Genomic DNA, 26,361 nt, shown 5'->3' on the forward strand with positions numbered 1-26,361 from the left:
GTCCAATTCAAAAGAATTGTCCAATTCAAAAGAATTAATATAGCCACTCGAAATATTAACTGCTTCACATGAAGTATCCAAAAGTTGCAGTTGATCTAGCTTTGCGACAAATTAGGGTCCAAAGTAACAATAATTTGCAAACATATATGGGATCGTGGAGTCGAGGTCATCAAATTAAAGTTATAATCCAACGGCAACAAACGACCATAACGTAGCAAAAAGGAAAAGAATTTGAGTACTTTTTTTTTTCTTTTTCTTTTTCATCAAAAGAATTTGAGTACCACTTTTGTAAATTTAAAGCTTCTCACACTCTGTAACAATAGCTCGACCACCATATCATTAATCTCGGATCTTCATACATGCACCCCTTCATTTTTTATTTTTTTTTCTTCTATATCTCTTTCCAAATTCAGGTAATGTAGACACTTCTTCGTTCACTTCCATGTAATGTTTCATGTTTAGGATCATGTTAATTTGATTTCAGAGAATTATCTAAACTAAAATCTCTATGTGTGATCTTTCATTGTGATTTGATGAATTTCAAATACAATGTTGAAAATGTGAACTGGAGGTATTGATTGTAGTGATCAATTTAATCAACTATGCTTCAATCACGAACTAATTGGTGTCACAATGTGAATGCTCTATACATACATTCTATCAGGTCCATTTTATTCTAATACCGAGAATTCATCATAATTTAACTATTTTTGTGCTACCTTGCTTGGACCCTGTATTTGTATTAGGAAATTCATTAAATATGTATAAATATTTTAGTGCGAGTCCAGTAACTAAAACAAGCTATGAGTTCGATGGCAAATTTCACAACCTATAAACTTCAAAAAGTCATTCCTCTACGACAAGACTTTGGTTAAAAAAATTTTTTTTTTAAAAAAAGCTTTCATAGAGAATGTCTTTCTTCTTCCATTAGTCCTCCTGTATGGAAACTACATGAGTTACTTATGTTATTACTATCTTCAACCAGCGGCAGTGCCAGAAATTTTTGTCAGTACATTAGAATATTCCCTTATGTCGAGGAGATTCAACAGATTATATACTACTAAAAAATGTTTTTGCCCTTTTCGCATCGTACAATTTTCCGACAAAGGAGATTCAATTGAATTGCCTTTTCTGTACTTAACTCTGCCGTCTTTAGCAACCTTCCTTCTTTGTCTGGACTTGGGATAGGCTATGCCAACTGCCAAGCTCAAATAAGTGGAGTATGGTATTGATTTATAGTGAAGTGCCACTAAATTGGTTAAGTTTTTAACATCACTTCCAGGTACCAGACACTTGCATAGTGTGCAAGGAATTAAAATGCTGCATGTACTGGCATCCGTTGAGGAACAGCTTATATTAAAAGCAATCAAAGATGAATGCAACTGGGAGGATCTTCCAAAGCGGCTTCAAGCCGCTCTAAGTTCCAAAGAAGAATGGCATAAAAGGTTTGTTTTGTTTTCTTAAAACTTCTGCTATTGTTGAGTTATATAATGTCTCACATAAGGTACAGATGGTATATGAAAGGTTTTATAAAGGTTTTGAACCACCTCATATGTTCCCTTAAGGCTTTAGATTGACTGCTCAAATTCTTTTTTAGGTCCTTATTGTCTACGCATTCATTTTCAGGTGTTTGTTAGTGCTGAATTGATAACATTTAACAAGTTCATTTTCTTTGACACCTTAAGGAGAGAGTTTGAAAAAAGGACTACTCTTCTATAATCAATGATTCACTCTAGTTCAACTGGTATTTGGCGCTGTACTGATAATAAAATTTGGCTGTCTTCTTTCTTGTAACTTTGATTCAAGTTTGTGGCTTTTTCTGTATTTATCCCTGCTGAGAAGAGAAAACATTATTAAATTTTAGATATTAGAGTGACTAATTGATCCAGAGCTAATGTAATGTTTCAAAAAAATTCAGTATGAATATTTTCTTTGCTCGTAATTAGTCATTCTACCATTAAAGATCTACTAATTAACCTGCGGTTCTATTTTTCACTAAGTAGTGTTTATGCAGGATAATTGAACATTGCATAAAGAAGAGACTCCAGTGGAACACTTGTTTTGCTAGTAAAGTTTGCAAAGAAGGTGAATACTATGAAGAAATGTTGCGCTATCTACGGAGGAACTTAGCGGTGTGTATTGCATTTATGATATTTTGCAATACAAAGTTTTTATCTTCATGCAACATATAATTTACTTACAATTATGCAGTTGTGTTTATAAAGAACGTTGACAGGGAGAAAAGACAGGCGTTATCAACTAATAAAGGCTTGTAACATGGAACTTTTGGGCCTAAGTAGACTTTATTTCCAGCCACAGAAGGACCTTCCAGCCTACGTAGATGCTTTTTCTAAAATATGTAGATTCGTCTTAAAATTGAAGCGTAAGAATCTAGAAGAGTTATATAATTGGCGTAACAGTAGATTTCCCGTAATGTGCTTATAATGAAGACAACTTGATGACTAATCCATTACAGATTGTTAGTAAAAGAGGAAGAAACTAGATAGAAGAGGATGCCCGCAAAATGTGAAGGTTATAAATATATAGAATCTTGACTCTGAATCTCTTCCGCAAAATGTGAAGGTATATAGAATCTTGACTCTGAATCTCTTTCAAGATCTATGAAACTTATACCTTGGAATTGATATGCCTTTCAAGTTACTAATTCAGTTAATAACATAATATGTTTATCTTCTTACTTCAGCTCTTTCCATATCACCTAGCGGATTATTTTTGCCGTGTCATGAGGATGTCTCCTTTCAGATACTACTGCGACATGTTATTTGAGGTCATGAGAAATGGTAAACACAAACTTTTCCTCCAGAAGTTTTTCAGTAAACTTTTTTCCAAATTGTCCAAACGGCAAAGTTCTCTCCATGTTTGATCATTGTTTCTCAGTGTCATAATTTGCATGGATTGCCGCATGTCCTCATTTCTTGCTTTTCCCAATTAGTTTGTCCACATGAGGGTTGTGTTCTTCTGCAATTGGTTTCAGTCTAATGGGTTTGCCGCTGCTATAATGAATGCAGAGCAACCTTACGACAGCATCCCAAATTTTAGTGCTGCAGACGCCTTACGGCTCACTGGAGTAGGAAGAAATGAATTTATTGACATCATGAATAAGTGCAAATCTAAGGTATTGTCCAGAAGAAGTTATGCTAAGCTATTCAATACAAATTGTGATAGATAGAAGATAAAAGTCAGTGACTAATATCCATGCTGTGCAATTCTTTGGCCATGACTCGAGGGATCAATTTCACTTACAGTTGGAATAGAAAATTTGTTTGTGCGTATATTGGATGCTTCTGCATTAACATTTAACTTACTCTATTATTCTTGGTTTAGATGATCTAAAGTGGCTGGGCACAAATTTAATGCAAACACTGGAAGTAGTGAATTTCTCTCAATATTAGAGATAGCGTGCTAAGCTCGATTACTCATGTAGAGATGAGTGAATTCTTTTGCTGTTTGTCTAACTTAATTTTCATAATTTTGGAGCTTGGCAGAAAATTATGTGGAAACTGAACAAATCAATAGCAAAAGAACTGTTGCCCATGCAACCAGTGAACTTTGTTATTGAGCCATGGTGGGCAGTTTGTCTTGTTAACTTTACTATGGAAGAATTCAAGGCAAGTTGACGTAAAGATTCAATTTCCCCTTATATGAACTTCTTAAGATTTACTACTGATAAAATGTGACATTTCACTTTCTCTTTGTTCTACTTCTTGCAGAAGTTGACAGAAGAAGAAATGGCAACAATAGATAAAATATGTGAGGAAGCAAATTCTTTCATTCTTTTTGATCCTGAAATTATAAAAGGTCTACATCGACAAGGACTAGTGTATTTTGACGTTCCTGTCTATCCTGATGATCGTTTTAAAGGTAATTTGAAAATCCAGAATTGGTTTAGATGTTTTTTTGTTACTTGTTTCATCTTTTACCTTTTGAGACAGCTTTATCAAGTTTCTCTTCTGTTGATTACTCATCCATGATCGACGATACTCATTCTCGTTTCAGTCAAAGCTTGTAAATTATATTGACCATCATTTAGTTGGTGTTGGATCCTTTTATTTGAGTCATTTGGGTGTTGATACACACGATTACAGTTTCCAGGCTTGAAGGGTTCGTTTCAAACCGAGAGCAATCTTATGAAGATCCAATTGAGGAGTGAGACACTTTTGTTAAAAAAAAATATTCCATATTATTCCATTGTGGTCAAGATATAATATGTCAACTTCCATTGTTCAGGTTACTATATGCTGTTTTTGTGGTTTCAAGCGAGAATTCAACCGTTGCTGAGTTATCAGCAACGTTACAAGCTGATCTTTCTCAATTGCAAGCAGCTGCTTCTTTTGCTTGCCGATTGGGATGGGCTATCAAACTAATCGATCCATCTTCTATTCTACAAGACTCTAATATCCCCGGATCACCTAAAGTTATTCTCAGCGACGAGGAAGATGGTTCAAATGCTAGCCTGGGCTCTGCAAATGCATCCACTGATGGCAGTGCTTTTCAACAAGGAGAAATTCCATGGGCAGAAAATAATATCTCCGGCGCTGGTTATGGTCGAATTGCTTTTCTTGTTGATGCTAATATAACTTCTTATCTTATGATGGGATCTGTATCACCAGGTTTGGCTTTTTCTCCTAACTTTTTCAACTTGGGTGATTCTGTTACATTCTTTAATACCAAATGCAGCATTAATCTTTACAATTATTTTATTCCCAAAGATTCTTACCTTTTGTATGAAATGCAACTAAGTATTGTGTCTTATACTTGGGTGAAAGCAAGTTGTATAGCGATTACTCAAGAAAAGGCTTCATTTCTTTCTTGTGCATCACGAAGAATCTTAAAAAGTTTACTGACATTATTGGAGATTCAGAGAGTATCTTTCTGATGTAGCTCATTTCTGTCTAATATATTTGAATGTTATGTCGTATACTCCCTTCAGTTGTAAGGACCTAATTATGTGATTATTTTCCAATAGTGCTGAACTTTTGAAGTTTAACTATTTCAATCTACTTTATGACTCTAAACTGTTTTCATCTGTTTAGAGTCATAATTATTTCAATCTACTTGATATCATCTGTTTTCATTTGTTTTTTCTAAACTAAGCTTTTTACCCCCTTCAATATCTTTTGCAAAGTGTTTTTACCTTTGAAGTATCTCTTTTCTACTTCAGGTCTTAAATCTCACGCGGTGACATTATATGAAGCCGGAAAACTAGGTCATGCTAGCATTGCAGATCTTTGTAACGATTTGGGCACACTAGAGGGGGCAAAATTTGAAGGCGAACTACAGGAATTTGCCAATCATGCATTTAGCCTTCGGCATGTCCTCGAATGTCTAACATCAGGAGGGGTTCCAGCTGAAGAAGAAGTAGAAAAGACCACTATTATGTCTTCTACAAGTGATGCTGCCACCTTGATGGACATTTCTTTTACTACAAACTCAGGAGAATCTTCTACAAATGAGTTTGAGATAAACGACGAGAATTTGGAAAATTCTGGAACACCCAAAGTATGCAGTGATGAGAGAAAATATGCATCTGGCAATTCTGCCAGTGACAATATATCTGAAATTGACTTTGAAGGGAAAAATCGATCTGATGAGAAGTCAGTATGTGCTGAAGATTTAGACGTTGCAAAAGGTTTAATGAAACATAAGAATTACCGTGTGGATATACTCCGCTGTGAAAGCTTGGCTGCTCTCTCACCAGCTACTTTAGATCGTCTATTTCAGCGTGACTATGATATTGTTGTATCAATGGTTCCGATTCCTCCTTCAGTTTTGCCAGGAGCAAGAGGCCCTGCTCATTTTGGACCGCCCTCACCCTCGTCTATGACGCCTTGGATGAAATTAGTGCTATATTCTGCTATGGCTAGTGGACCTATATCGGTTGTTCTTATGAAAGGCCAATGTTTAAGAATGCTTCCTGCACCGTTAGGTGGTTGCGAGAAAGCACTTCTATGGTCATGGGATGGATCTTCTGTTGGAGGTTTGGGGAAGAAATCCGAAGGGGACTTAGTGAAAGGAAGTGTACTTTTACATTGTTTAAATTCACTTCTCAACCATTCGGCTGTGCTTGTGCAGCCACTCAGCAGATATGATCTTGATGAGGCCGGAAGTGTTGTTTCTTTGGACGTTCCATTGCCCTTGAAAAACTCCGACGGTTCAACGGCTCAGATTGGGGAGGAATTAGGATTGTCCTCTAAAGATATGTTCAATTTGAACTCATTATTATCTGGTCTAGGAAACAAAATGAGTTTCTCGACCGTTGGTTATATTCGGCTATTAAGACTTCACAAAGGTAGACTCTTGGAAAACCGTGCACCTGATGATGAGATGTATGAATGGGTTCCCTTAAGTGTAGAATTCGGTATCCCATTGTTTAGTCCAAAATTGTGCAATAATATATGTAAGAGAGTAGTCTCGTCGCAGCTACTCCAAACCGACTTATGTACAGAGCATCATAATGAAATGCAAGACTTAAGAAGGAGACTGCGAGATGTTTGTGCTGAGTATCAAGCTGCTGGTCCAACCGCGAAACTCCTTTACCAGAAAGAACGGTCTAAAGATGCATCCCGACAGCTTATGACCTATGCGAGTGGAAGGTGGAACCCCCTCGCTAATCCTTCCTCCCCCATTTCTGGTCTCGCTAGCAAAAGCCAGAGGCTGAAACTTGCTAATCGACAACGGTGTCGAACAGAAGTTCTGAGTTTTGATGGCAACATTCTGAGGTGTGTTCTCATCAAGCTCTTTCACATTTTTACAGATTAATCATTCTTTGCTTATTACTCCCTCCGTCCCAATTTATGTGGCGCTTTTCGGATTTCGGGAGACGAGTTTTTCTTAGACCAAATTTTTTTCATATGCCTTTTAAATATTTTGAATTGTTAATTATTGTGACTTAAAGTACTTCTTACGTAGTTCCCAAATATGTAGATTTTGTTTTGAAAAACTTTAATAGACTCTATGTCCGAATTCACGGTCAAAATTTAGAAATTTGACTCTCGAAATTCGAACTGTGCCACATAAATTGGGACAGAGGGAGTATATCTTTATCGTTGGAACTTCCAACATATTGCACTTAAAGCTTTGATATCTGTATAACTATAGTTATATGGGTTGAACATCATATTTAACAGTTAAGAATTTGTCTTTGGTTCCAACTAAGAGAGTATGGGCAAGCACTTTGAAAAGCTTAATCTACCTTTTCTTTTGGCATGAAGTTGTAAGATTGGAAGATAAGCCAGAGAAAGTTCTTCAAATGACTTATCACCAGAAAAGAGAAAAAGAATAATCTAAATGCTCAATATGAACAAATATACTACTTTGTTTCCATAGTAGTAGTTCATTAATTGATCGAAATTTTGTATACTCGTATAGTTTCTGCTTTCTAAATTAATTTATATCATGCCTCTAAAATGAACTTGCAGATCATATGCTTTGCCTTCTGTTTATGAGTCTGAGAACAAACAGGAATCTTCTTCAATAACTTCTGCTAAAGCTGATCAAGATGATACTGACAGTAAAGAATTGATTCATCCTGGTGCAAATCTTTTATATGATGGATCTGAGCTCCGCCCCTTCGAGATAGGTGCTTGCCTACAGGCTCGTCAACCTGTTTATTTAATCGCTGAGGCCTCTGCAGCATCTGCTAGTTTTTCAGTTAAATAGGGCTGTATGGAACATTTTACAGGTGCATTATGGAATTGGAGAGATTTTTTCAAGCATGTTAAATGCTGCTGGTTCGTTGGCTATAGAGTCCTTTTGTTGACTTGCTGATAACGTGGGAAGATTTCGAGGTAATAAAGGAGATTTGTTGCTCCAATTTCGTGTACATTGTTGCCATATTGAAGCTCAACCTTCTATAGATGCTAGACACTTCTATAAATATCTTGAGAGGTGTCTGATAGTGACCTAAGTCTAAGGGAAATAACAAAACTCAAAAAGTGTCTGGCAAAGGAAATAAGTTGACAGTTATTTTTAAATCTCTGTTGAAGTAGCAGGAGTGTTACTACCATGTGTATTTACTTGGTTCTTTCAAAGAGTCCAGAAAGTTAAGGTGTCGGGCAATGCCACCAAAATGCTGCATATTGCGATGCCTAGTACTCACTCCCTTTTTCCTTGTTTTCTTCGTTGCTGCTGTATCGTGAATCCTTAATTTCATTACCATAAAAGTTTTGACCATTTACCTACATCGTGATCATGTAATGAACCAGTAATATTCAGTGTCCGTAGTTTGGATTTGATTGTAGTTTCATTTTTGGAAGTTGTTTCAGGAAATGCTTTACCATCCAAGTAATTGTGTTTGGTTTATGCTTCTTGGGATAGTCACTTGTAACTCTAGGCTTATTGTGCCAGTCTTGTCCAGAGATAAAATCATGATAGCAATAGACAGGCAGATCTATGCAAAGCCTCTCAACTCCTAAAGATTCGGTAGCCAGAGCTGCGCGGTATCTATATTGGTAGATGGTAATAGGTGGTTGGTGAAATAGTCGAGATAAATTTACCTTTGACAAGCATGATCAGAGATACAGTGCTTCCTGCAGAGAAATTATGGATGTAAATTCCACTTATTTTTGGCTAATAATCAAGGCTAGAAGTTCAGTTCTGTTGGTATTATAGTATTATAGACATTTACAGAGATGTCTTTACTTAATGTCAGAATCATCATTTGCTCTGAGCTGTTTTAGTTAACACTCTAGCTTAGATAGAAAGCCCCAAGGTTAAATACAAGTGTAAACTGAATTGTCTTTTAACTTCTACTCGTAATTTTTACATGACATTTTAAAAATAAACAGCAAAAATTAGTCGAATCATATTTATATGAAAGAAAACCGAGATGATTAATACGTTTTTCAAAAGTTCAATTTTAATTATACAAAATAAAATAATCAAGAAATAAGTACAATATTTTTTTAAAAAATAATCAACCTAACCAAATCATTTGATAGGTAAACTATATGACCACCCATTTTTCAATTACCAAATTCCTCGTATTATATACTTGCTTAATTCAAACAAAAACAAATTCCAACGGAAATGAGAAATAGAAAAATTGGAATCATAATTAATACTCTCCATAAATAAACAAAGAATCTCGTAATAATATTCAACAATAAGAAGTTTTATTAGCACATACAAATAAATCAACAGCGGTCACGACTACCGTCATCAGTAAACGTCAAAAGTAAAAAAGAACTACATTAGAGCAATGATTACCTTTGAGTATGCCATTATTATAGGCTTTAGGAGAAGTGCTTTTGGAGAAAGTGGAAGAAGCACAAACAGGTAATTAAGAGGAGGAAATGGTAGTATGACTTGAGTACCTTTTTAAAAAAGGAAAAGAGTGTATTTATAGGAGGGAAATGTGGAGAAAATTAAATTTTAATTTTAATACTAAGTGTGGACTAATAAGTAGATGACAACTAAACGACACAATTAAGAGAAGGAAATGGTAGTATGACTTGAGTACCTTTTTAAAAAAGGAAAAGAGTGTATTTATAGGAGGGAAATGTGGAGAAAATTAAATTTTAATTTTAATACTAAGTGTGGACTAATAAGTAGATGACAACTAAACGACACAAGAAGGGAAAAAAGGGAGACGTGAGCTGTGACCGAGTCCAAGCTGGTTATATTTTTCTTAACGTGTGAAGAGATAAATTTCTGTAGAAAAAAAATTGTTTGAATGTTTCTTTGGACTACTTTTTAAATTTGAAATAATCTGTTATACAAATTTTGGGAAAAGGCTTTTTTGAATGAAGAATTCATAATTGTGGAAACAAGCTAAAGACAGATTTTTAATTATTGGCAAAAATTATGGTTAGCGTTATGATTGGCACGTTCTGGTCTCAGCTAGCGGGAATTTTAGAATTCGCTTATGTGTTGGCCACCTAAATAGCTGGGTGCTGGGATTTTTAGAGATTGCAAAAATTGATATGCCTTTGTGTTCACATTAATTATACTGAATCACTTTTACTTGTCATGTTGTAGACAACAAAATTTTATCGGATTTGAAATACGACTCTACAAGATAGTTTCATCCAACTTTATCTAAATCCTAGCTCATGCCTATATAAAGGGACATATATTCCTTAAGAAAGGCATCTCAAAAATCTCATAAACTCATGCGTATTCACAAGAGATCAAGGCATCAAATACTGCCATATCAAGCTGCATGGCGTTCTTGGATATCAAATACATCGCAAAGAGGTCATCCTACTTTCGAGAAATACGCTACTAACGGCTCTCGAATCACGGAGAAAATTCAGGAGAGAAGAATTAAGGGAATAAACAGGTTTGTACCCACACTGTTTATCAATAAAAGATTCATGTTTCTTTATATTTTATTTGTGGTCGCAATATATATTCTGCATATCAATTTGTTGCAAACAAATTGGCACGCCAAGTGGGACCAAATCTGCCCTTCATCTCTTTTCTCAAATGAAAATCGCTAAACCGCAAGAATAGCCGATGCACGTGATCGGGAGCAACTCTGATGGATGCAATCAAAGAAGCCTAATTTTCTGTAAAACTGAAGTCTATCCTAATTAGATCTCGGTGGGAATTGTATTTCTTTGATGATTATGTGATTAAAGTCCAATCAAGTTTTGTCCTATGTGGATTTAGAGCGACTGCCCTAATGAAAGGAGATTTGATTCCAATCTCTGTTTAAAGTGAGTGTATTCTGTCTTACAAAGCAAAGGCCAAAGGACTACAAAAAAAAAAAAATATCAAGACGGAATGCTAAATAAAATAAAATAAAAAGTGAATTGGACAGTTGGCCTTAACATTCCGAATTGGAGAAGGAAAATTTACGAAGGATGGCAAAAGACTATTGCCATCTTGACTGTTACATTAAATCTCGTCTTCAATTTCGGGAAACCGATACTCTAATAAGCTTTGAAGTAGGGGGCATTTGTAGACATCATAATTTTGGATTAAAATAGTCTTTTACAAGACGAGTCCGATTCATTTTATTCAAACCCTAAGACCCGTTAGGTTTTCTTGGAGGCTACTTTATTCTAAACCCTAGCTATAAGAGATCAAGGCATCAAACACTGCCTTCATCAAATTGGTCGGCGTTCTTGGAGATCAAATGTATCACGAGGAGGTCATCCTACATTCGGAAAATACGCTACTAACAGCCCTCGAATTATGGAGAAAAATTAGGAGAGACGAATCAAGGGAATAAACAGAATTGTACCTGCATTCTTTATCAATAAAATATTCTCGTTTCTTCATATTTTGTTTGTGGTTGGAGTTTATTTCTCCATATCAAAATTTGTTGCAAACAAATTAATTTGTTTGCAACAAATTTTGATGTGTGGAAAATAAATTGCAACAAACAAAATATGAAGAAACATATTTTTTATTGATGAATATTGCGGCTACAAAATCTTTTTATTCCCTTGATTCTTTTCTCCTGAATTTTCTTCGTAATTTGAGGGTCGTTAGTAGCGTATTTCTTGAAAGTAGGATGACCTCCTTGTGATGTATTTGATCTCCAAGAACTCCAGGCAGCTTGATAAAGGCAGTAGTTGATGCCTTGATCTCTTGTGAATACCCATTAGTTTATGGGATATTCGAGATGCCTTTCTTAGGGAATATATGTCCCTTTATATAGGCATGAGCTAAGGTTTAGGGTAGAGTAGCCTCCAAGAAACCCTAACCGACTTTAGAGTTTGAAAATGGATGGAGTTCATCTTGTAGAATCCTATTTCAAATCTGATAAAATTTAGCTATGTACAAATGCCCCCTACTTTAAGGCTTGTCGGAGTGTAGACTTGACGAAACTCAAACACGAGACTTGAAGTACCCATATTATGGAGCTTCCATCTTAGTGATTTTGTAGCTCCAGATTTGCAGATTTGATTTGTGAGAGAAGAGATGAAGGTAAATTTGGTTCCACTGGGCGTGACAATTTGTTTACAATAAATTTTGATATTCAGAAAATAAACTCTAACCACTAACAAAATATGAAGAAAGGAGAATATTTTATTGATAAAGAATGCGAGTACAATTCTGTTTATTCCCTTGATTCTTCTCTCCTGATTTTTTCCATAATTCAAGGGTTGTTAATAGCATATTTCTTGAACGTAGGATGACCTCCTCGTGATACATTTGATCTCCAAGAACGCCGGTCAATTTGATTTTGATGCCTTGATCTCTTATGAACACCCATGAGTTTATAAGATATTCGAGATTCCTCTTTAAAGGAATATGTACCTCTTGATACAATGGTAAGCTAGGATTTAGGGTAAAGTACTCTTCAAAAAATCCTAACAGGCCTTAGGGTTTGAATAGAATGGATTGGACTCGTCTTGTAAAAGACCATTTTAATACGAAATTTCGATGTCTAGACATGTTTATGGGTTTCTAAAAAAAAAAACTCTCTCGATTCATATTAAGTGATATTTTTACTTTTAATTTTTGGTCCAAATAATTGGTGTTTTACCTAATAAAGAAAATACTAATTGTTTTCTTTCAAATTTAGCATAAATGAGTTTTTATGTAACCAAGATACTATATTAAATAGGTATTACTTCGGATTTATTTAAGAGTAAGTTGTGAAAACACTCCTTACAGGAGTGAGTTTAGATTACTCAGCTTATGTTTTTTTTTTTTTTTTGGGTGATAATATTACAAAATAGCGAAAATAATCAAATCATATCTATACTAAAAAAAAATCGAGATTATTGGGATAATTTAGAAAGTTCAATTTTAATTACACAAAATAGAATAACTTAAAAATTGTATAAACTCTCTCCGTTTCAACATGTTTATCTTGCTTTTCTTTTTAATCTGTTAAAAAAAAAAAAAAAACTGTTCTCTGTTTCAAAAAAAGTATCTCTTCTCTTTGTTGAGAACTCAAGCATATAATTAATAAAATAAGTAAGAAGCCATTTATTTTTCTTGATATTTTTTTTTTCCTTCATACGGCATATACCCTATACGCTTGCTTAATACAAAAATTTCACCGCAAATGAGAAAGAGGAAATTGTATAATGCTCTCCATAAATAAATAAAGAATCCCGTAATAGTATTCAACAATAAGAATATATTAGTACAACAGCGGTCACAACTACCGCCAAAAGAATTAGTAACAAAGAAACAGTGAAAAATAAACCTAACTCATCAACTCGGGCGAATGGAAAAATGCAAATATTCACATATCAGAAAGTTTAAAGCATCAAAGCAGCAGCAAAGACAGCTGCAACAGCAGATCCGGCAACGGCGACTCTGTTGAAGGAGGCAGAGTTAGGAGATTCTGTAGGAGAACCGCCGGGAGCGGCGGAGATAGATGGAGGAGAAGCACCGCCGGAAGGAGATGATGCTGGAGTGTCAACAGTTGGTGGAGATGCCATTGGAGAATCAGATGCAGTTGTAGGAGCAGAGACAGGTGGTGTTGATGTAGTAGTAGGAGGTGATGCTACCGGTGCCGGAGAACTCTTAGGAGAAGCTGCTGGAGATGCTCCAGGTGCTTGTGCTAAAGCAGATCCGGCAACAAACGCCAACATTAGAGCAATGATTACCTTTGAGTATGCCATTCTGGCTTTTATGACAAGGAGCTTTTGGGGAGAGAAAAAGTGGAAGAAGCACAAAGAGGTGTTATTAGAGGAAGAAATGGAAATATGAGCTGAGTACTTTTTGAAAAATGGAAGGAAAAAGAGTGTATTTATAGGAGGGGAAATATGAGGAAAATTAATTCTTTAAGTTAGAAAAGTCGGTTTAGAAGAAAAAGTTTGAATTTAAAATGAGTGTGGACTAATAATCAGGTGACAACTCAACGGCAACAAGAAGAAAAGAGGGGATGTGAATGAGTCCAAGCTGATTGATTTTACATTCTTATTTGCGTGTGAAGAGATAAATTTCTCTATAAAAGTTTTGTTTGAATGTTTCTTTGTGCTAAGTACTACAGTACTTTTTAAATTCGAAATAATTTGTTACACAAATTTTGGAAACAGCTTTTTTGAATAACTTTTCCGGAAAATATTGTGGAAACAAGCTAAAGACAGATGTTTAATCATTGGCAAACATTATGGTTACCGTTATTATTGGCACGTTCTAGTCTAGCTAGCGCGGATTTTAAAATTCGTTTGTGTTGGCCACCTAAAAAGCAGGGTTTTGGGTTAGCCCGGGTTTCCGAGATTGGAAAAATATGTACGCACTATTAGCGGCCCCGAGTCGACAAAAATCTTATGCTAATAAACGACGTCGACCGTTAGAGTTCCAGTGCCTTGAGGGCAGAGTCATTCACTCACTTCATCTTTTGTATACTTGTAAGGATACATTTATAGCATATATCAGAAAAGGGCATTTGCCTCCCAAAACCTGTGTTCATCTTCCTTAGCTTCTTGTGTGTGCTTTGCCTGAGAGTTATTCACTGTCTTCCGCCAGTGATAGAGAGTTGGGCTGAAGCTTTGAGTGGTAGTTAAGACCATCAACGCTGCCCCACGACGCCTTATATTTTAGGCCCGTGACAAGTATAATTGTCATTTTTTATAATAACATTTCACTATGACGGTCTGATTTTCTCCGGAATCGATTTTTCATGTTATATTTTACTTCTTTATAATAACATTCTGCCTATAACAGCAATGACATCCATTATAGCGGTACACTCTTTGTAAAATTACCTCTCTATAACAATCATACTCAAATAGAGAGTCAATTGTTAAGCACTTAGATAGCCTTCAAGGGAAAGCTATTGAATTTACTTTTGCTAAAAGTTTAGACAAAATTCTTCGTCAGTTCAAGCGTTATATTATCACTAAGAGACTAGAATTTACGAAACAACCTACAATTGTAGAGTTCTTACGTCAAACTTGAGATATTTAAATTCTCAATTAATTTAAAATGCATATGTTCCATAGATTTTAATTCTTTATCTGTGTGGTACAACTAGTTATGAATTTAGTAGTAATTTATTAGTCTTTTCAATTTTTAATTTATGAGATACGAAAATCAATTGAGATTTTAAAATTTACAAGTATATTATTTTCGTTTATACCATAAAAAGTACAAAAAGTTAATTGTTTGTGTACTTTTGTTTATAACAGCTAAATTGGCTCTAAATTTCCAATGCCAATATACATGCATAACAGCACCTCACTATAGCAGCCATGAAATTTCTGGACAAACGCTGCCACTATAGAGAGGTTTGACTGTATATGTGTTTTATGTTCACATTAAATTATACTTAAATCACTTTTACTTGTCAATGTTTTGAGTTTCTAAGAAAACACTCTCTCGATTCATATTAAAGTGATGTTTTTATTTTTATTTTTATTTTTATTTTTGGTCCAAATAAGTGGTGTTTGACGATATTAGTTGTTTTCTTTCGAATTTACCGTAAATGAGTTTTTATGTTACCAAGATACTATATTAAGGCCCCATTTGAAACTATAGCTTCAAAACATGTTTGGACATGCAATTTGGATATTTTAAGTTGTATTTTCTCTTATAGACATAAAAACCCCACAAATTGTGAGAACTATCAAAACATTCTCAATTCTTATACAATCTTATCAAATGAACAAGTCATAGTTCATAACAAAATTAGTAAACTACTAGAAGGCCTTTCTAAAAAATACAACATCAATTAATCAAACTTTAGTTCAATAAAAACGAAAATTTAACACGAATAGTAATGTAACTACTCTTTAATATAATCCTCTCACATAAATTAAAGGTTGGTAGACATAAATAAAGGTTGGTGGAAGTTAATGAGATTGGTAAATGATTGATGGGGTAATTGTTAAAAATATCTACCAACTTATGGGTCTTTTTTTACAAAATATAAAATTTAATATAAACTTATGGGTTAAATTTTATATTTAAAAAAGTTAAAACCATGGTTTCAAACCTCAAATCATGCCCTTTTGGATGATTTGGGGTTTGAAACCATGACTGAAAACGCATATTCAAATGTTGGTTTGAGGTCATGGTTTGAAAACGCATGGCCAAACGCCTACTAAATAGTTATTATTCCGTATTTAATTAAGAGTAAGTTAGTGAAAATATTCTTACAAGAGTGAGTGTAGATTACACTTAACTTATGTTGTATTTTTTTTGTTTTTGGTGATAGTATAACACATATAATATGTACCGAAAATAATCAAATCATATCTATACTAAAGAAAAATCGAGATTATTGGGATAATTTAAAAAGTTCAATTTTAATTATACAAAATAGAATAACTTAAGAATTGTATGATACTCTCTCCGTTTCAACATGTTTGTCTTGCTTTCCTTTTTTGGCCCTTTCAAAAATAATATTTTTTTTTCTTTTTTGACAACTCAAGCATATAATTAATAAAATAAGTAAGAAGCCATTAATATTTTCTGGAAAAAAAAATTCTTCGTACGAAATGTACCCTATATGCTTGCTTAATTCAAACATTTCACTGGATATAACTAGGGGTTTTCATGGGTCGGTTTGAATCGATTTTTGGTTAAAATCAAACCAAATCAACTTAGTCGTTTTTTTTAGTTATTAAGACCAAACCAAACCATATGTAATACATAACCATCGATTTAGTTGTTGTCGATTTGGTTCGGTTTTCGGTTTCTAGAAACATAATGTATTTCTTTCTTTCATTTTTTTTTTCCTACGATAAGGAAAGACTTTTTCATCATTTTTCAATTTATAATCCATTATTACCACTTTTATTGTGTGAGCTATAATTATTTTGGATTATAAAGCAAATGTTTTAAGACCTATAAGCTTTAATGATTTGGTTTGGTTTTCGATTTCTAGAAACATAATGTATTTCTTTCTTTCATTTTTTTTCCTACGATTAGGAAAGACTTTTTCATCATTTTTCAATTTATAATCCATTATTACCCTTTTATTGTGGAAGCTATAATTATTTTGGATTATAAAGCAAATGTCTTATAAACTTTAATCAAGTGAATAAAATTTGCAAGAAATACGTCCCTTTTCTTTTAGGTAAATCTCATAGTTATTTTTTTGAAAAAATAAGTTTGGATACATGAATTTCTTTTAAAAAATGAGCTTAGTGTAAAGTTCATTAACGAGATAAAGAAAATTTAATATATATTATTTAATCGATTCGATTTTTTCTTCGATTTGTTTTTAATAAAAAAAAAAAGCAAATCAAATATTATCGATTTCATAAAATTTAAAATCAAATTAAACCAACCCCAAATAACTATGGATCTATTTAATCGGTTTGATTCGATTTGCAGTTGAGATCGATTTTTAACCATAAACACCCCTAGATATGAGGAAGAAAATTGTATAATGTTCTCCGTAAATAAATAAAGAATCTCGCAATAATATTCAACAATAAGAATATATTAGTACAACAGCGGTCAAAACTACCGCCAAAAGAATTAGTAACAACGAAACATTAAAAATAAACCCTATGCAAATATTCACATATCAGAAAGTTTAAAGCATGAAAGCAGCAGCAAAGACAGCTGCAACAGCAGATCCGGCGACGGCGACTCTGATGAAGGAAGCAGAGTTTGGTGATTCGGTAGGAGAACCGCCGGAAGGAGAAGATGCCATTGGAGAGTTAGATGCAGTAGTAGGAGTATTTGCAGGAGCAGAGACAGGTGTTGATGTTGTAGTAGGAGGAGTTGCCGCTATCGGTGGTGATGCTACTGGTACCGGAGAACTCTTTGGAGAAGCTGCTGGAGATGCTCCCGGTGCCTGTGCCAAAGCCGATCCGGCGATAAAGGCCAACATTAGAGCAATGATTACCTTTGAGCATGCCATTCTAGCCCTTTGGTATAATGAGCTTTTTTGAGAAAGGGAAGTGGAAGAAGCACAAAGAGATATAAGAGGAGGAAACTGGAAATATGAGCTGGGTACTTTTTGAAAAAGGTAAGGAAAGAGCGTATTTATAGGAGGGGAAATATGAGGAAAATTAAATCTTAAGTTAGTAAAGTCGGTTTAGAAGAAAAAGTTGAATTTAAAATAAGGAGTGTGGACTAATAATTAGTTGACAACTCAACGACACAAGAGGAAAAGAGGGGATGTGAATGAGTCCAAGCTGGTTACATTTTCTTTGCGTGTGAAGTAAGAGCGGGCGTGACACGGTATTTAAAATTTTGATACGGTAATTTTGATTTTCAATTTTTAAAAATATGTATCATTATCGTACCAAATTAATTTGGTATGGTTTGGTATTTTAAAGTTTAGTTTTGATATTTTACAGTACGGTAAAGCGATACCGTAGTTTGTCCGACTTCGACTTACATATGCTCATACCGCGGAGAATTATGACTTCCGCTACTTAAGAAACGTCTCAATTATTCTGTACTAAACACCTTACACATGTAAAAATATTCAAAAGAATGTACAAGCAATCCCCTTCGTAAATCAATTAGACAAAAAAGACATTTAAATCAAGATAGAGTAGTCAAAGCTCCAACATTTAAACAATTAATTTTCTAATAATACTAGTTTATATATTTGATAGTATTATAAGAGTAAGATATATGAATTGTATATGTAATTATATACTTCGGTATGGTATTTGGTATTTCGGTATTTTCTTTATGAATATCAAATATCGTATCGAACACCAAACTTTTTAAAAATGCATATTAAATACCATAATACTGAAACCGCGGTATAAAAATATTCAATTTCGGTATGATAATTAGTATCTACCATATCATGCCCACCCCTAGCGTGAAGAGATAAATTATCTATAAACGTTTTGTTTGAATATTTCTTTGTACTAAAGTACCACAGTACTTTTTAAATTCGAAAAATAATTTGTTACACAAATTTTGGAAAAAGATTTTTTGAAGAACTTTTCCGGAAAATATTGTGGAAACAAGGACCCGGAACATTTTTAACCCCAAAAAAAAACTTTTGGAACCAAACTAACCCTTAAAAAAAATAAAAACAAATAAAAACAAATAAAATACCAAACTAGGCTTCACGCACAGATTCTGTGCGTGAAAGAGGGTACTTTTTTTTCTTTCTTTTTTTAAGCTATCAAAATCATGTTTTTTTCTTTTTTTAAACTATCAAAATCACGTTTTTTCATACTTTGGGCAAATATTAGTCATGTTTTAAAACCCCGAAATATCAATATTTTATATAGAACTTAATATATTTTTTTGCGTACAATAACGTCGGCTCATTACATCAAGTATACCTAAACGTTTGGATCGTCGTTTTAGGGGTTGTAAAGTGCCCCGAAGTAAGTTTTGTTTGTTTGGAAACTTGTCATCTTTAGATTTAAGTGTCATATTTTATAGGGTTTTGATTTAAGTGTTTTGAAATAAAAATATTATATTAAAAAATAATTCATCCAGTACGAGAGGTTCAACCAAGGCATAACATATCTCATTCAATGCTCCCACCAAGGTTCGATCCCATGTTGTTGGCATAAAAAAGAAGTAAGTAAAAAAGAAAGGCTAAACCACCAAGCCTGTTATACCCCGTATTTTTATACATTGGATTATTCGTAAGCTAATCGATATACGTTCAAGGACAAGATAACTTGTGGGGCTTGAGATGAGGACTTTTAATCCCCGATTTTTAATAAGTGCACGACTTGCTTATAAATTTCAATTGGTGTAGAAATATTAGTGGAGATTAGGGATTAATTAACCATGATTAGATTATTAAGTGGGGATTAGTAATTAATTAAGATTAATTAAGCCTAAGTAGTGCTAAATGGACCCCACTATAGCATGGCCAAATCTGATTGGTCCATGCCATAGTGGGACACTTGTCCACTTCATAGGCAGCATATATAATCCAATTTGATGACTAATTCATCAACAATACTTCATTTCATCTTCACAAAGTTAAGTAGGAGAGAGAAGCTCTAAGCTAGAGAGAGAGAGAGAGCCACGGCCATGGCTATGGCAGCTTTATGAAGCTCACGGCCAGCCTTCCTTTTCACCATTAAATTGATCATCTTCAAGTTCAAGTGGAGAAAGGAATAGAGATTACAACAGCCATGGCAGTTCACAACCATGGCAGATTTTGATCAACTTAAGCTTCTAAGGTGTCCTAATTAAATTTGAGGTAAGGTTTAATACTCTCCTACATGTTTTAGAAATGATTTGGTCTTTGTATGAATTGGTGGATATGGAATTGAATGCAAGAATTGTGTATGTTGATGTTGAGACTTTGTTTGGGCCGTATATGGGGCTATTTTAAGCTAGTAATGATGAGTTAAATTTAATTGGTATTGTTGTTGTTGTTGTTGTTGTCATGGATTAAATGATGAAAGTAAAGGAATTTGATGGTTAAAGTTGGAGTTATATTTATTTAGTGGGCTGTTCTTGTTGAATTGAGGGATTAAGGGTTATGATTATGTATTGTGTTGTTGATCTTGTGAAATTGGAGGACTAAGTGTAGTTAAGACTTGTATTGTGTTGATTGTGATTGATGGGCTGCCTTAGGACTTGTTATAATGTTAAGATAATTTTCTTGCATATAGGAGTTGTGTTGACACCCAATTTTGTCCCGCCTCTCCTCCGAAATACATATTTGCGCTTCTAATATTTTCAAAAAAAAAAAAATATATATATATATATATATATATTATGTTTACTATAGTTATTGGTCTCTTATCAATAACGGCGTTTTATTATTCTGTTACAACTATTATTATTATCATTATTATTATTATTATTAATAACTATTATTATTATTCTTAAATTATCATTATTACTAATTGTCATTATTATTATTATTGTTAATTACCAATCACTATTATCAGCGTTATTTTGTTATCAATTATTAATCATCATTATCATCGTTATTTTATTATTAATTATTGTCATTGTTTTATCAATAATTGTTATTTATTTATTATTATTATTATTATTATTATTATTATTATTATTATTATTGTTATTATCATTATTATCTTATTATTACCACTATTATTGTTATTATTATTAATTTACCGCACTTGCATCACTTTACTTCAATATTTATTTGTTACTAACTATTTTATGTAGTTTAAAGTTTCGCAGGAGCTTTAGCGCAACGTGGAACTATTTCTTCGGCAGCGAACTGGGCAATACGTCGGGAAGGATAAGCAAACTTCCGACAAGGGTCAATGATCTACCTCGAACACTCGGCTCCAATTTCAAATTTTCCGTTCCAGCACACTCATTTTCAGAGTTCTATCACAATACCCAATGTCATCATAATTCGACACTGGGACAATATTTTTTTCGCGAAGATTCGCATCAAATCGTGAGTTGCCAGTCATAGGTGTCGTAGTCTTCGCAGAACTACACACGGCCTGATTCTCGTGCAACCCGAGATATGTAGGCGATTCAAAGACCAGAGTTCGGCCGTAATTTTCTTTACCCTAAGTCCTCCACAATCCTCTAGCCGGGACAAAATAGGCTACTAAGTCAACGTCTTTGCCCGAAAATTCTTTCATCATTATCAGGCAAAGAGGGACAAGTTGTTGACACCCAATTTTGTCCCGCCTCTCCTCCGAAATACATATTTGCGCTTCTAATATTTTCAAAAAAAAAAAAAAAAAATAATAATAGTATATATTATGTTTACTATAGTTATTGGTCTCTTATCAATAACGGCGTTTTATTATTCTGTTACAACTATTATTATTATCATTATTATTATTATTAATAACTATTATTATTATTCTTAAATTATCATTATTACTAATTGTCATTATTATTATTATTGTTAATTACCAATCACTATTATCAGCGTTATTTTGTTATCAATTATTAATCATCATTATCATCGTTATTTTATTATTAATTATTGTCATTGTTTTATCAATAATTGTTATTTATTTATTTATTTATTATTATTATTATTATTATTATTATTATTATTATCATTATTATCTTATTATTACCACTATTATTGTTATTATTATTAATTTACTAACGTTTTGTCACTATCAATAATTGTTATTTATTATTGTTATCTTGTTATTAATTATTATCATCTTTATTATTATTATTATTAATTATTATCATTTTAATTATCAATGTTTGTTATCTACTATTATTATTATTATATCTATTATTATTTTTATCGCCATTATCATTATTACCATTATCATTATTGTTATCATTATTAGCAGTACTATTACCGCTAGTCATTCGCTACGGTTATTTAGTATTATTGAAACTGGCATTTCTCGGCATTTTATCAACTTCCGCATACACATCACACTTATTTCGCACATTTAAAATGATAGCGTTTATTTATTGTTAAAATATTATTGCACGGTCATTGTAACAACATATAATTTATTATCCGGGTCTTTTACAATTGCATATTTTCGTACCAGGTGATATTCTGGCACCCTTGGTACATCGTTAATCAAAATGGGTCTTTTATTCAAATTTAGAAGCCAAATTATTTCTTGCACTCGGTCCGCATTTTTGACTTACCGGACCCCAAATCAAGGTCCGATTAACTCCTAATATTTTTTTGATTAGCCCATATCGCTTATCTTAATTTTTAGACTAGTCCATGGTTCAATTCACTAGTCCATTCTTTTAATACCCGGTCTAAAAATTGACCCGGTCCACAAATGGACCTGATCCGACCCGTCTTTATCCAAAATAAGGGAAACCCTTAGGGTTTCCCATTTTTTTGAACCGATTCTTTTCGTCGCCTCCTTCTCCTCTTTTCTTCCTCCTCCCATCACCGCCTCCAACCCCCATCGCCACCGCCGCGTCTCCCCATTTCCCCTCTTTCGTCATCGGCTCTTCCCACGTTACCCGCACCTCCACTATATCCCTCACCCCACTGCTTCATCACCCACACCCATACCTCCATCTTCACCATCGCTACCCGCACCCTCCACTACACCACTGTCCCCCACTTGCGTCTGACACCACCACACCTTCGTCTCCACCCTCTGACACCACGTTACCCCCACTCCATCTCTATCCTGCCATCTCCACCCACGCGTCTGACACCCCACTTCCCATCTTCGCCCATGCCACTGCCATTCCACTTCTGTTCCCTCCACTTTCGTTGTCACCCGCTCCTCTATCTCCTTTCCCAACACAAAACCTAAAGAACACTATAAATAAGAGGGCGGTTGGAATCGTAGAGGGGGGCCGAGGAATGAAAGCTTTTCGAATCGAAAAATCCTCCCATGAAAATTAAAGCTTTCAGTCGAGCAATCCCTAAAATACAAGTTCTTTTTGACAGCCTTTAATCTTGTTTATTATTAAAAATATCGAATCAATTTTTCGCTTTCCTTGATATCGTCATAAATCCAAGCATCGCAAACTGGGGTTCGTAGTGTTCGAGTGGATATCGAAGCCCCGCACCCACTTCGCTGCACCCGAAGAAGGTAATTTCCCCTTTCCCTTTTATTTTCTGTCTTATCTGTGTTTTTTTTAATCGCTAGGCAGTTTTAAAACAGGATGATTAGGTAGATTAGTTTGGTTCAAGGGATAGTTTGTTTGTATGTTGATGTTAATTCGGACTAAATTAGTTTGTATGATGATTTAATTATCGAGTTTGGCTCTGTCTATGCAATTACATGTGCTATGTGTGATAACTTTGCTTTAGTTAATTCAAATGTGTGAATTAATCATGCTAGTTGGTTTAAGTTGCGTATCGTTGTATAAATCTGGGCTATTAGTCAGTACTATATTCGAACTTGTTTAAGTGTTGTTGTTAGGTCAGGCGATGATTAGTAGTCGAATCCGTGGCTGATTTCTGTTTTGTTTCTGATTATGTCAACGAAAAACACCTCTATGAGTTTGTTCAATGTGGTTTAATTATGGCATAGTAACAGGGAGGTCGAAATTGCAACATAGTGGAAGCATATCCAGTTTGTATAATGATCAGAATGATGGTTGTGGTAAAGATGATTGAATCTGGTTTGTTGTTACCTTGATGAAGGTCAAATCTGGTCTGGTTTGTTTAACCTCTTGAAACAGATATTGTGATCATGAGCATGAGCCTTAAAGATTCATTGTTGTTTTCGTGGAAACATCTTCAAAAGTCCCAAGAGATTCTCTTCATTTTGCTCACTGTCATTTTGATGTGGTTTGTTTAATTGCTAGTTTCATGGCTGTTAGATATAGGCCAGATAATCCTCTTGCTCTTTGGATTCTGGTTTTTCTTCTCTGATTTCCTTATATTTCATTTTGCATGATAATGTGTGGATCACTTCTGCCCCTTGCCTTAATTTAAATCTATCGGGCGAAACACGACCATTTCTCAGTTCTGTGTATTATGAACACTTCTAATTGCCCTTTGTTTGAAAGCGGAATCTGACTAGGGGTAGTTTAGTATATAATTATGCCTTTAATCACTTCATCCAATAGAGTATTTAGTTGAAGAAGGATAGGTTTTTGAAGAATGTTAAAGTGCCCTGAATCTGTCCGTAACGAGTTAATTCAAGTTCGAAGTTTTTCTCCCGAAACTGTTCAAAGCATTGTAAAACAAGTCTTGGTTTTTGACGAAAATGCATAGCTTAGAATCTCTTTCTGGTTCATCTTGTTATGTCTAATTGCATCCAGATGATTTCCTTTGGCTTTATTGAAAGTTCTACGTAAGTTTGTTTAGAATTCTGTTTGTAATAAGTGAATTGGGAATGAAATGTTTGGAGTTGTTTACTTCAAAAGTCATTGGGGAAAGTTTGAGGTGGTTCGTTCCTTTATTTTAAATCCTTTTCCCTGTGAAATGTTGGGTTTTGGATTGATAGTTGATTGCTCTCGTGTTAGCATGCTTTTAGCTTGAGATGTAATTATTGATAGCTGACATCATAAAATTTTGCCATGTTATGGTGCTGAGCATGTGGGTTATCAATAGTTGTGTTCATGATGCATGCTGACCAAATTTTATGTATATATGCTAACCCTTCATAATCTACGATGGGTTGCGTCATGGAGTGATTACATTCATGTCCAAACCTGGGAGATCCTTAGACCTGAACATCTGACTGCGTACTGGTTTATCCTGAAGTTAAAGATGTCATTTGGTCTTGTATTTTGGAATACATCAGGAGTCATATTGCAAATCTAGGCAGGAAATGGCTTCCTTGGTATTGAGTTGTTCTGTTTCTGCATTTAAAGATAGGAAATATCTTTGCTAAAATCAGTTAGCTTTCTCTATGTTGTGTTCAAATCTGGAGCAACCCTTTTTATGCCTACTGTTAACGCGTGTATTCGGAAGTTTAACATCATATGCGTTTTTGTCTTATTTAATGGTTATGTGCGTTTCTAATCTTTATCATATTTTTCTTTACATGTACACATCCGAGCAAATGGAGTCTCGATTCGGGACTGTTTTCCTCCGCATTCGGTTGGGCTAGAAGCCCAACATGACTTCCTCTCGTGTCCAGTCGACCCATAAAAAAAATAACACTTTCCGGGCCAATGCCCAATAGCAAACAGATAACAGCCGCAGCCCCGCAGCCTCAATTGAAATTCTGGATTGAAGTCCAACAGCGATCTGATCGTGGCAGCTTTGAAAATGGGCTGAGCTCATTTAATTTGTCTCTGCCCCTATTTATTTTGTGCATATTAATTTGTATTATTCAACTAACTCTCTGTTTGTTTGTTTTTTCTAGTTTAGATGAATCCTAATAAATTAGAAGGTTTAGTTTTGGGAATGGGTAGTTAGTTCAAGGAAAGGAACTAAAGAATAGTTTGCAAACATTTTAAAACAAAAAAGTTATCTAAAATTATGCATACTTTTAGCCGAATGTAGTTAATAAAACGTGATTTTGTTTATACTTCTAAAAATGCAAAGTCAATTAGCATCGTTTAGTTTGTTTTAAGTATTTATTAAAACACTGCACAAACCTGCGTTTTTTTTCTACTTATACATTCTATGCAAATCTTATTTTTTAATAGCATTATTATTTAAAGCTTTAGCAATTTTTTATAAGTTTTATTCGAAATGTCATTTAAAATTCCCCTTTTATGCAAATTATTACATTTTCTACAAATCTCATTCTAAATAGCATTTTTTAAAGCCTTATCAACTTATATAAGCTTTATTTTAAATGACATTAAAAATCTTCTTTTCTAAATTATTACATTTTTTCTAAATCTTATTTTAGGCAATATTCTTCATTTTTCTTAAAAACCTTAGCAACATTTCTTACTCTTTTGTCTTAAAATTTGGAGTGATGATTTAGCATTAATTAGTTAATCTAAGTTTGGTCGGATAACCGTAAGTTAACGGATTCTAAAGGATGCCTAACCCCTTCCCTTTAGGATAATATAGAACCCTTACCTAGAATCACACTGGTTAAGCAGACTACTAACGGAGGTTTAGTTTTAACTTTACCTTAGTTAATATCTAGGTGTCCTAATTCACCGTTAAAATCAATTAGGTGGCGACTCCTTAAATAAACAATTCAGGAATCTCCA

At 34.0% G+C, this 26,361-nt stretch overlaps 3 protein-coding genes across 3 annotated transcripts; 1 reads left to right on the forward strand and 2 right to left on the reverse strand.

Annotated features, from left to right (window-relative positions):
• Nucleotides 1-169: 169 nt before the first annotated feature.
• Nucleotides 170-8,617, forward strand: LOC132603975 (uncharacterized). Its single transcript, XM_060317278.1, has 11 exons — nt 170-413; nt 1,283-1,445; nt 2,015-2,132; nt 2,705-2,801; nt 3,030-3,136; nt 3,507-3,629; nt 3,732-3,882; nt 4,107-4,167; nt 4,249-4,631; nt 5,183-6,740; nt 7,440-8,617. Exons 2-11 carry the CDS (start codon nt 1,318-1,320, stop codon nt 7,678-7,680), a joined length of 2,967 nt encoding a protein of 988 aa, XP_060173261.1. The 5' UTR covers nt 170-413; nt 1,283-1,317; the 3' UTR covers nt 7,681-8,617.
• A 4,389-nt stretch (nt 8,618-13,006) lies between these two features.
• Nucleotides 13,007-13,675, reverse strand: LOC132602490 (classical arabinogalactan protein 5-like). The gene has a single exon (XM_060315327.1). The coding sequence runs from the start codon at nt 13,554-13,556 to the stop codon at nt 13,191-13,193; it is 366 nt and encodes a 121-aa protein (XP_060171310.1). The 5' UTR covers nt 13,557-13,675; the 3' UTR covers nt 13,007-13,190.
• A 3,614-nt stretch (nt 13,676-17,289) lies between these two features.
• On the reverse strand, nt 17,290-17,863 carry LOC132602491 (classical arabinogalactan protein 10-like). Its single transcript, XM_060315328.1, has one exon. It carries the CDS (start codon nt 17,753-17,755, stop codon nt 17,426-17,428), a length of 330 nt encoding a protein of 109 aa, XP_060171311.1. The 5' UTR covers nt 17,756-17,863; the 3' UTR covers nt 17,290-17,425.
• Between the last annotated feature and the right edge of the window lie 8,498 nt (nt 17,864-26,361).

This window comes from Lycium barbarum, chromosome 7 (assembly GCF_019175385.1).
Source record: "Lycium barbarum isolate Lr01 chromosome 7, ASM1917538v2, whole genome shotgun sequence".
Taxonomy (NCBI): domain Eukaryota; kingdom Viridiplantae; phylum Streptophyta; class Magnoliopsida; order Solanales; family Solanaceae; genus Lycium; species Lycium barbarum.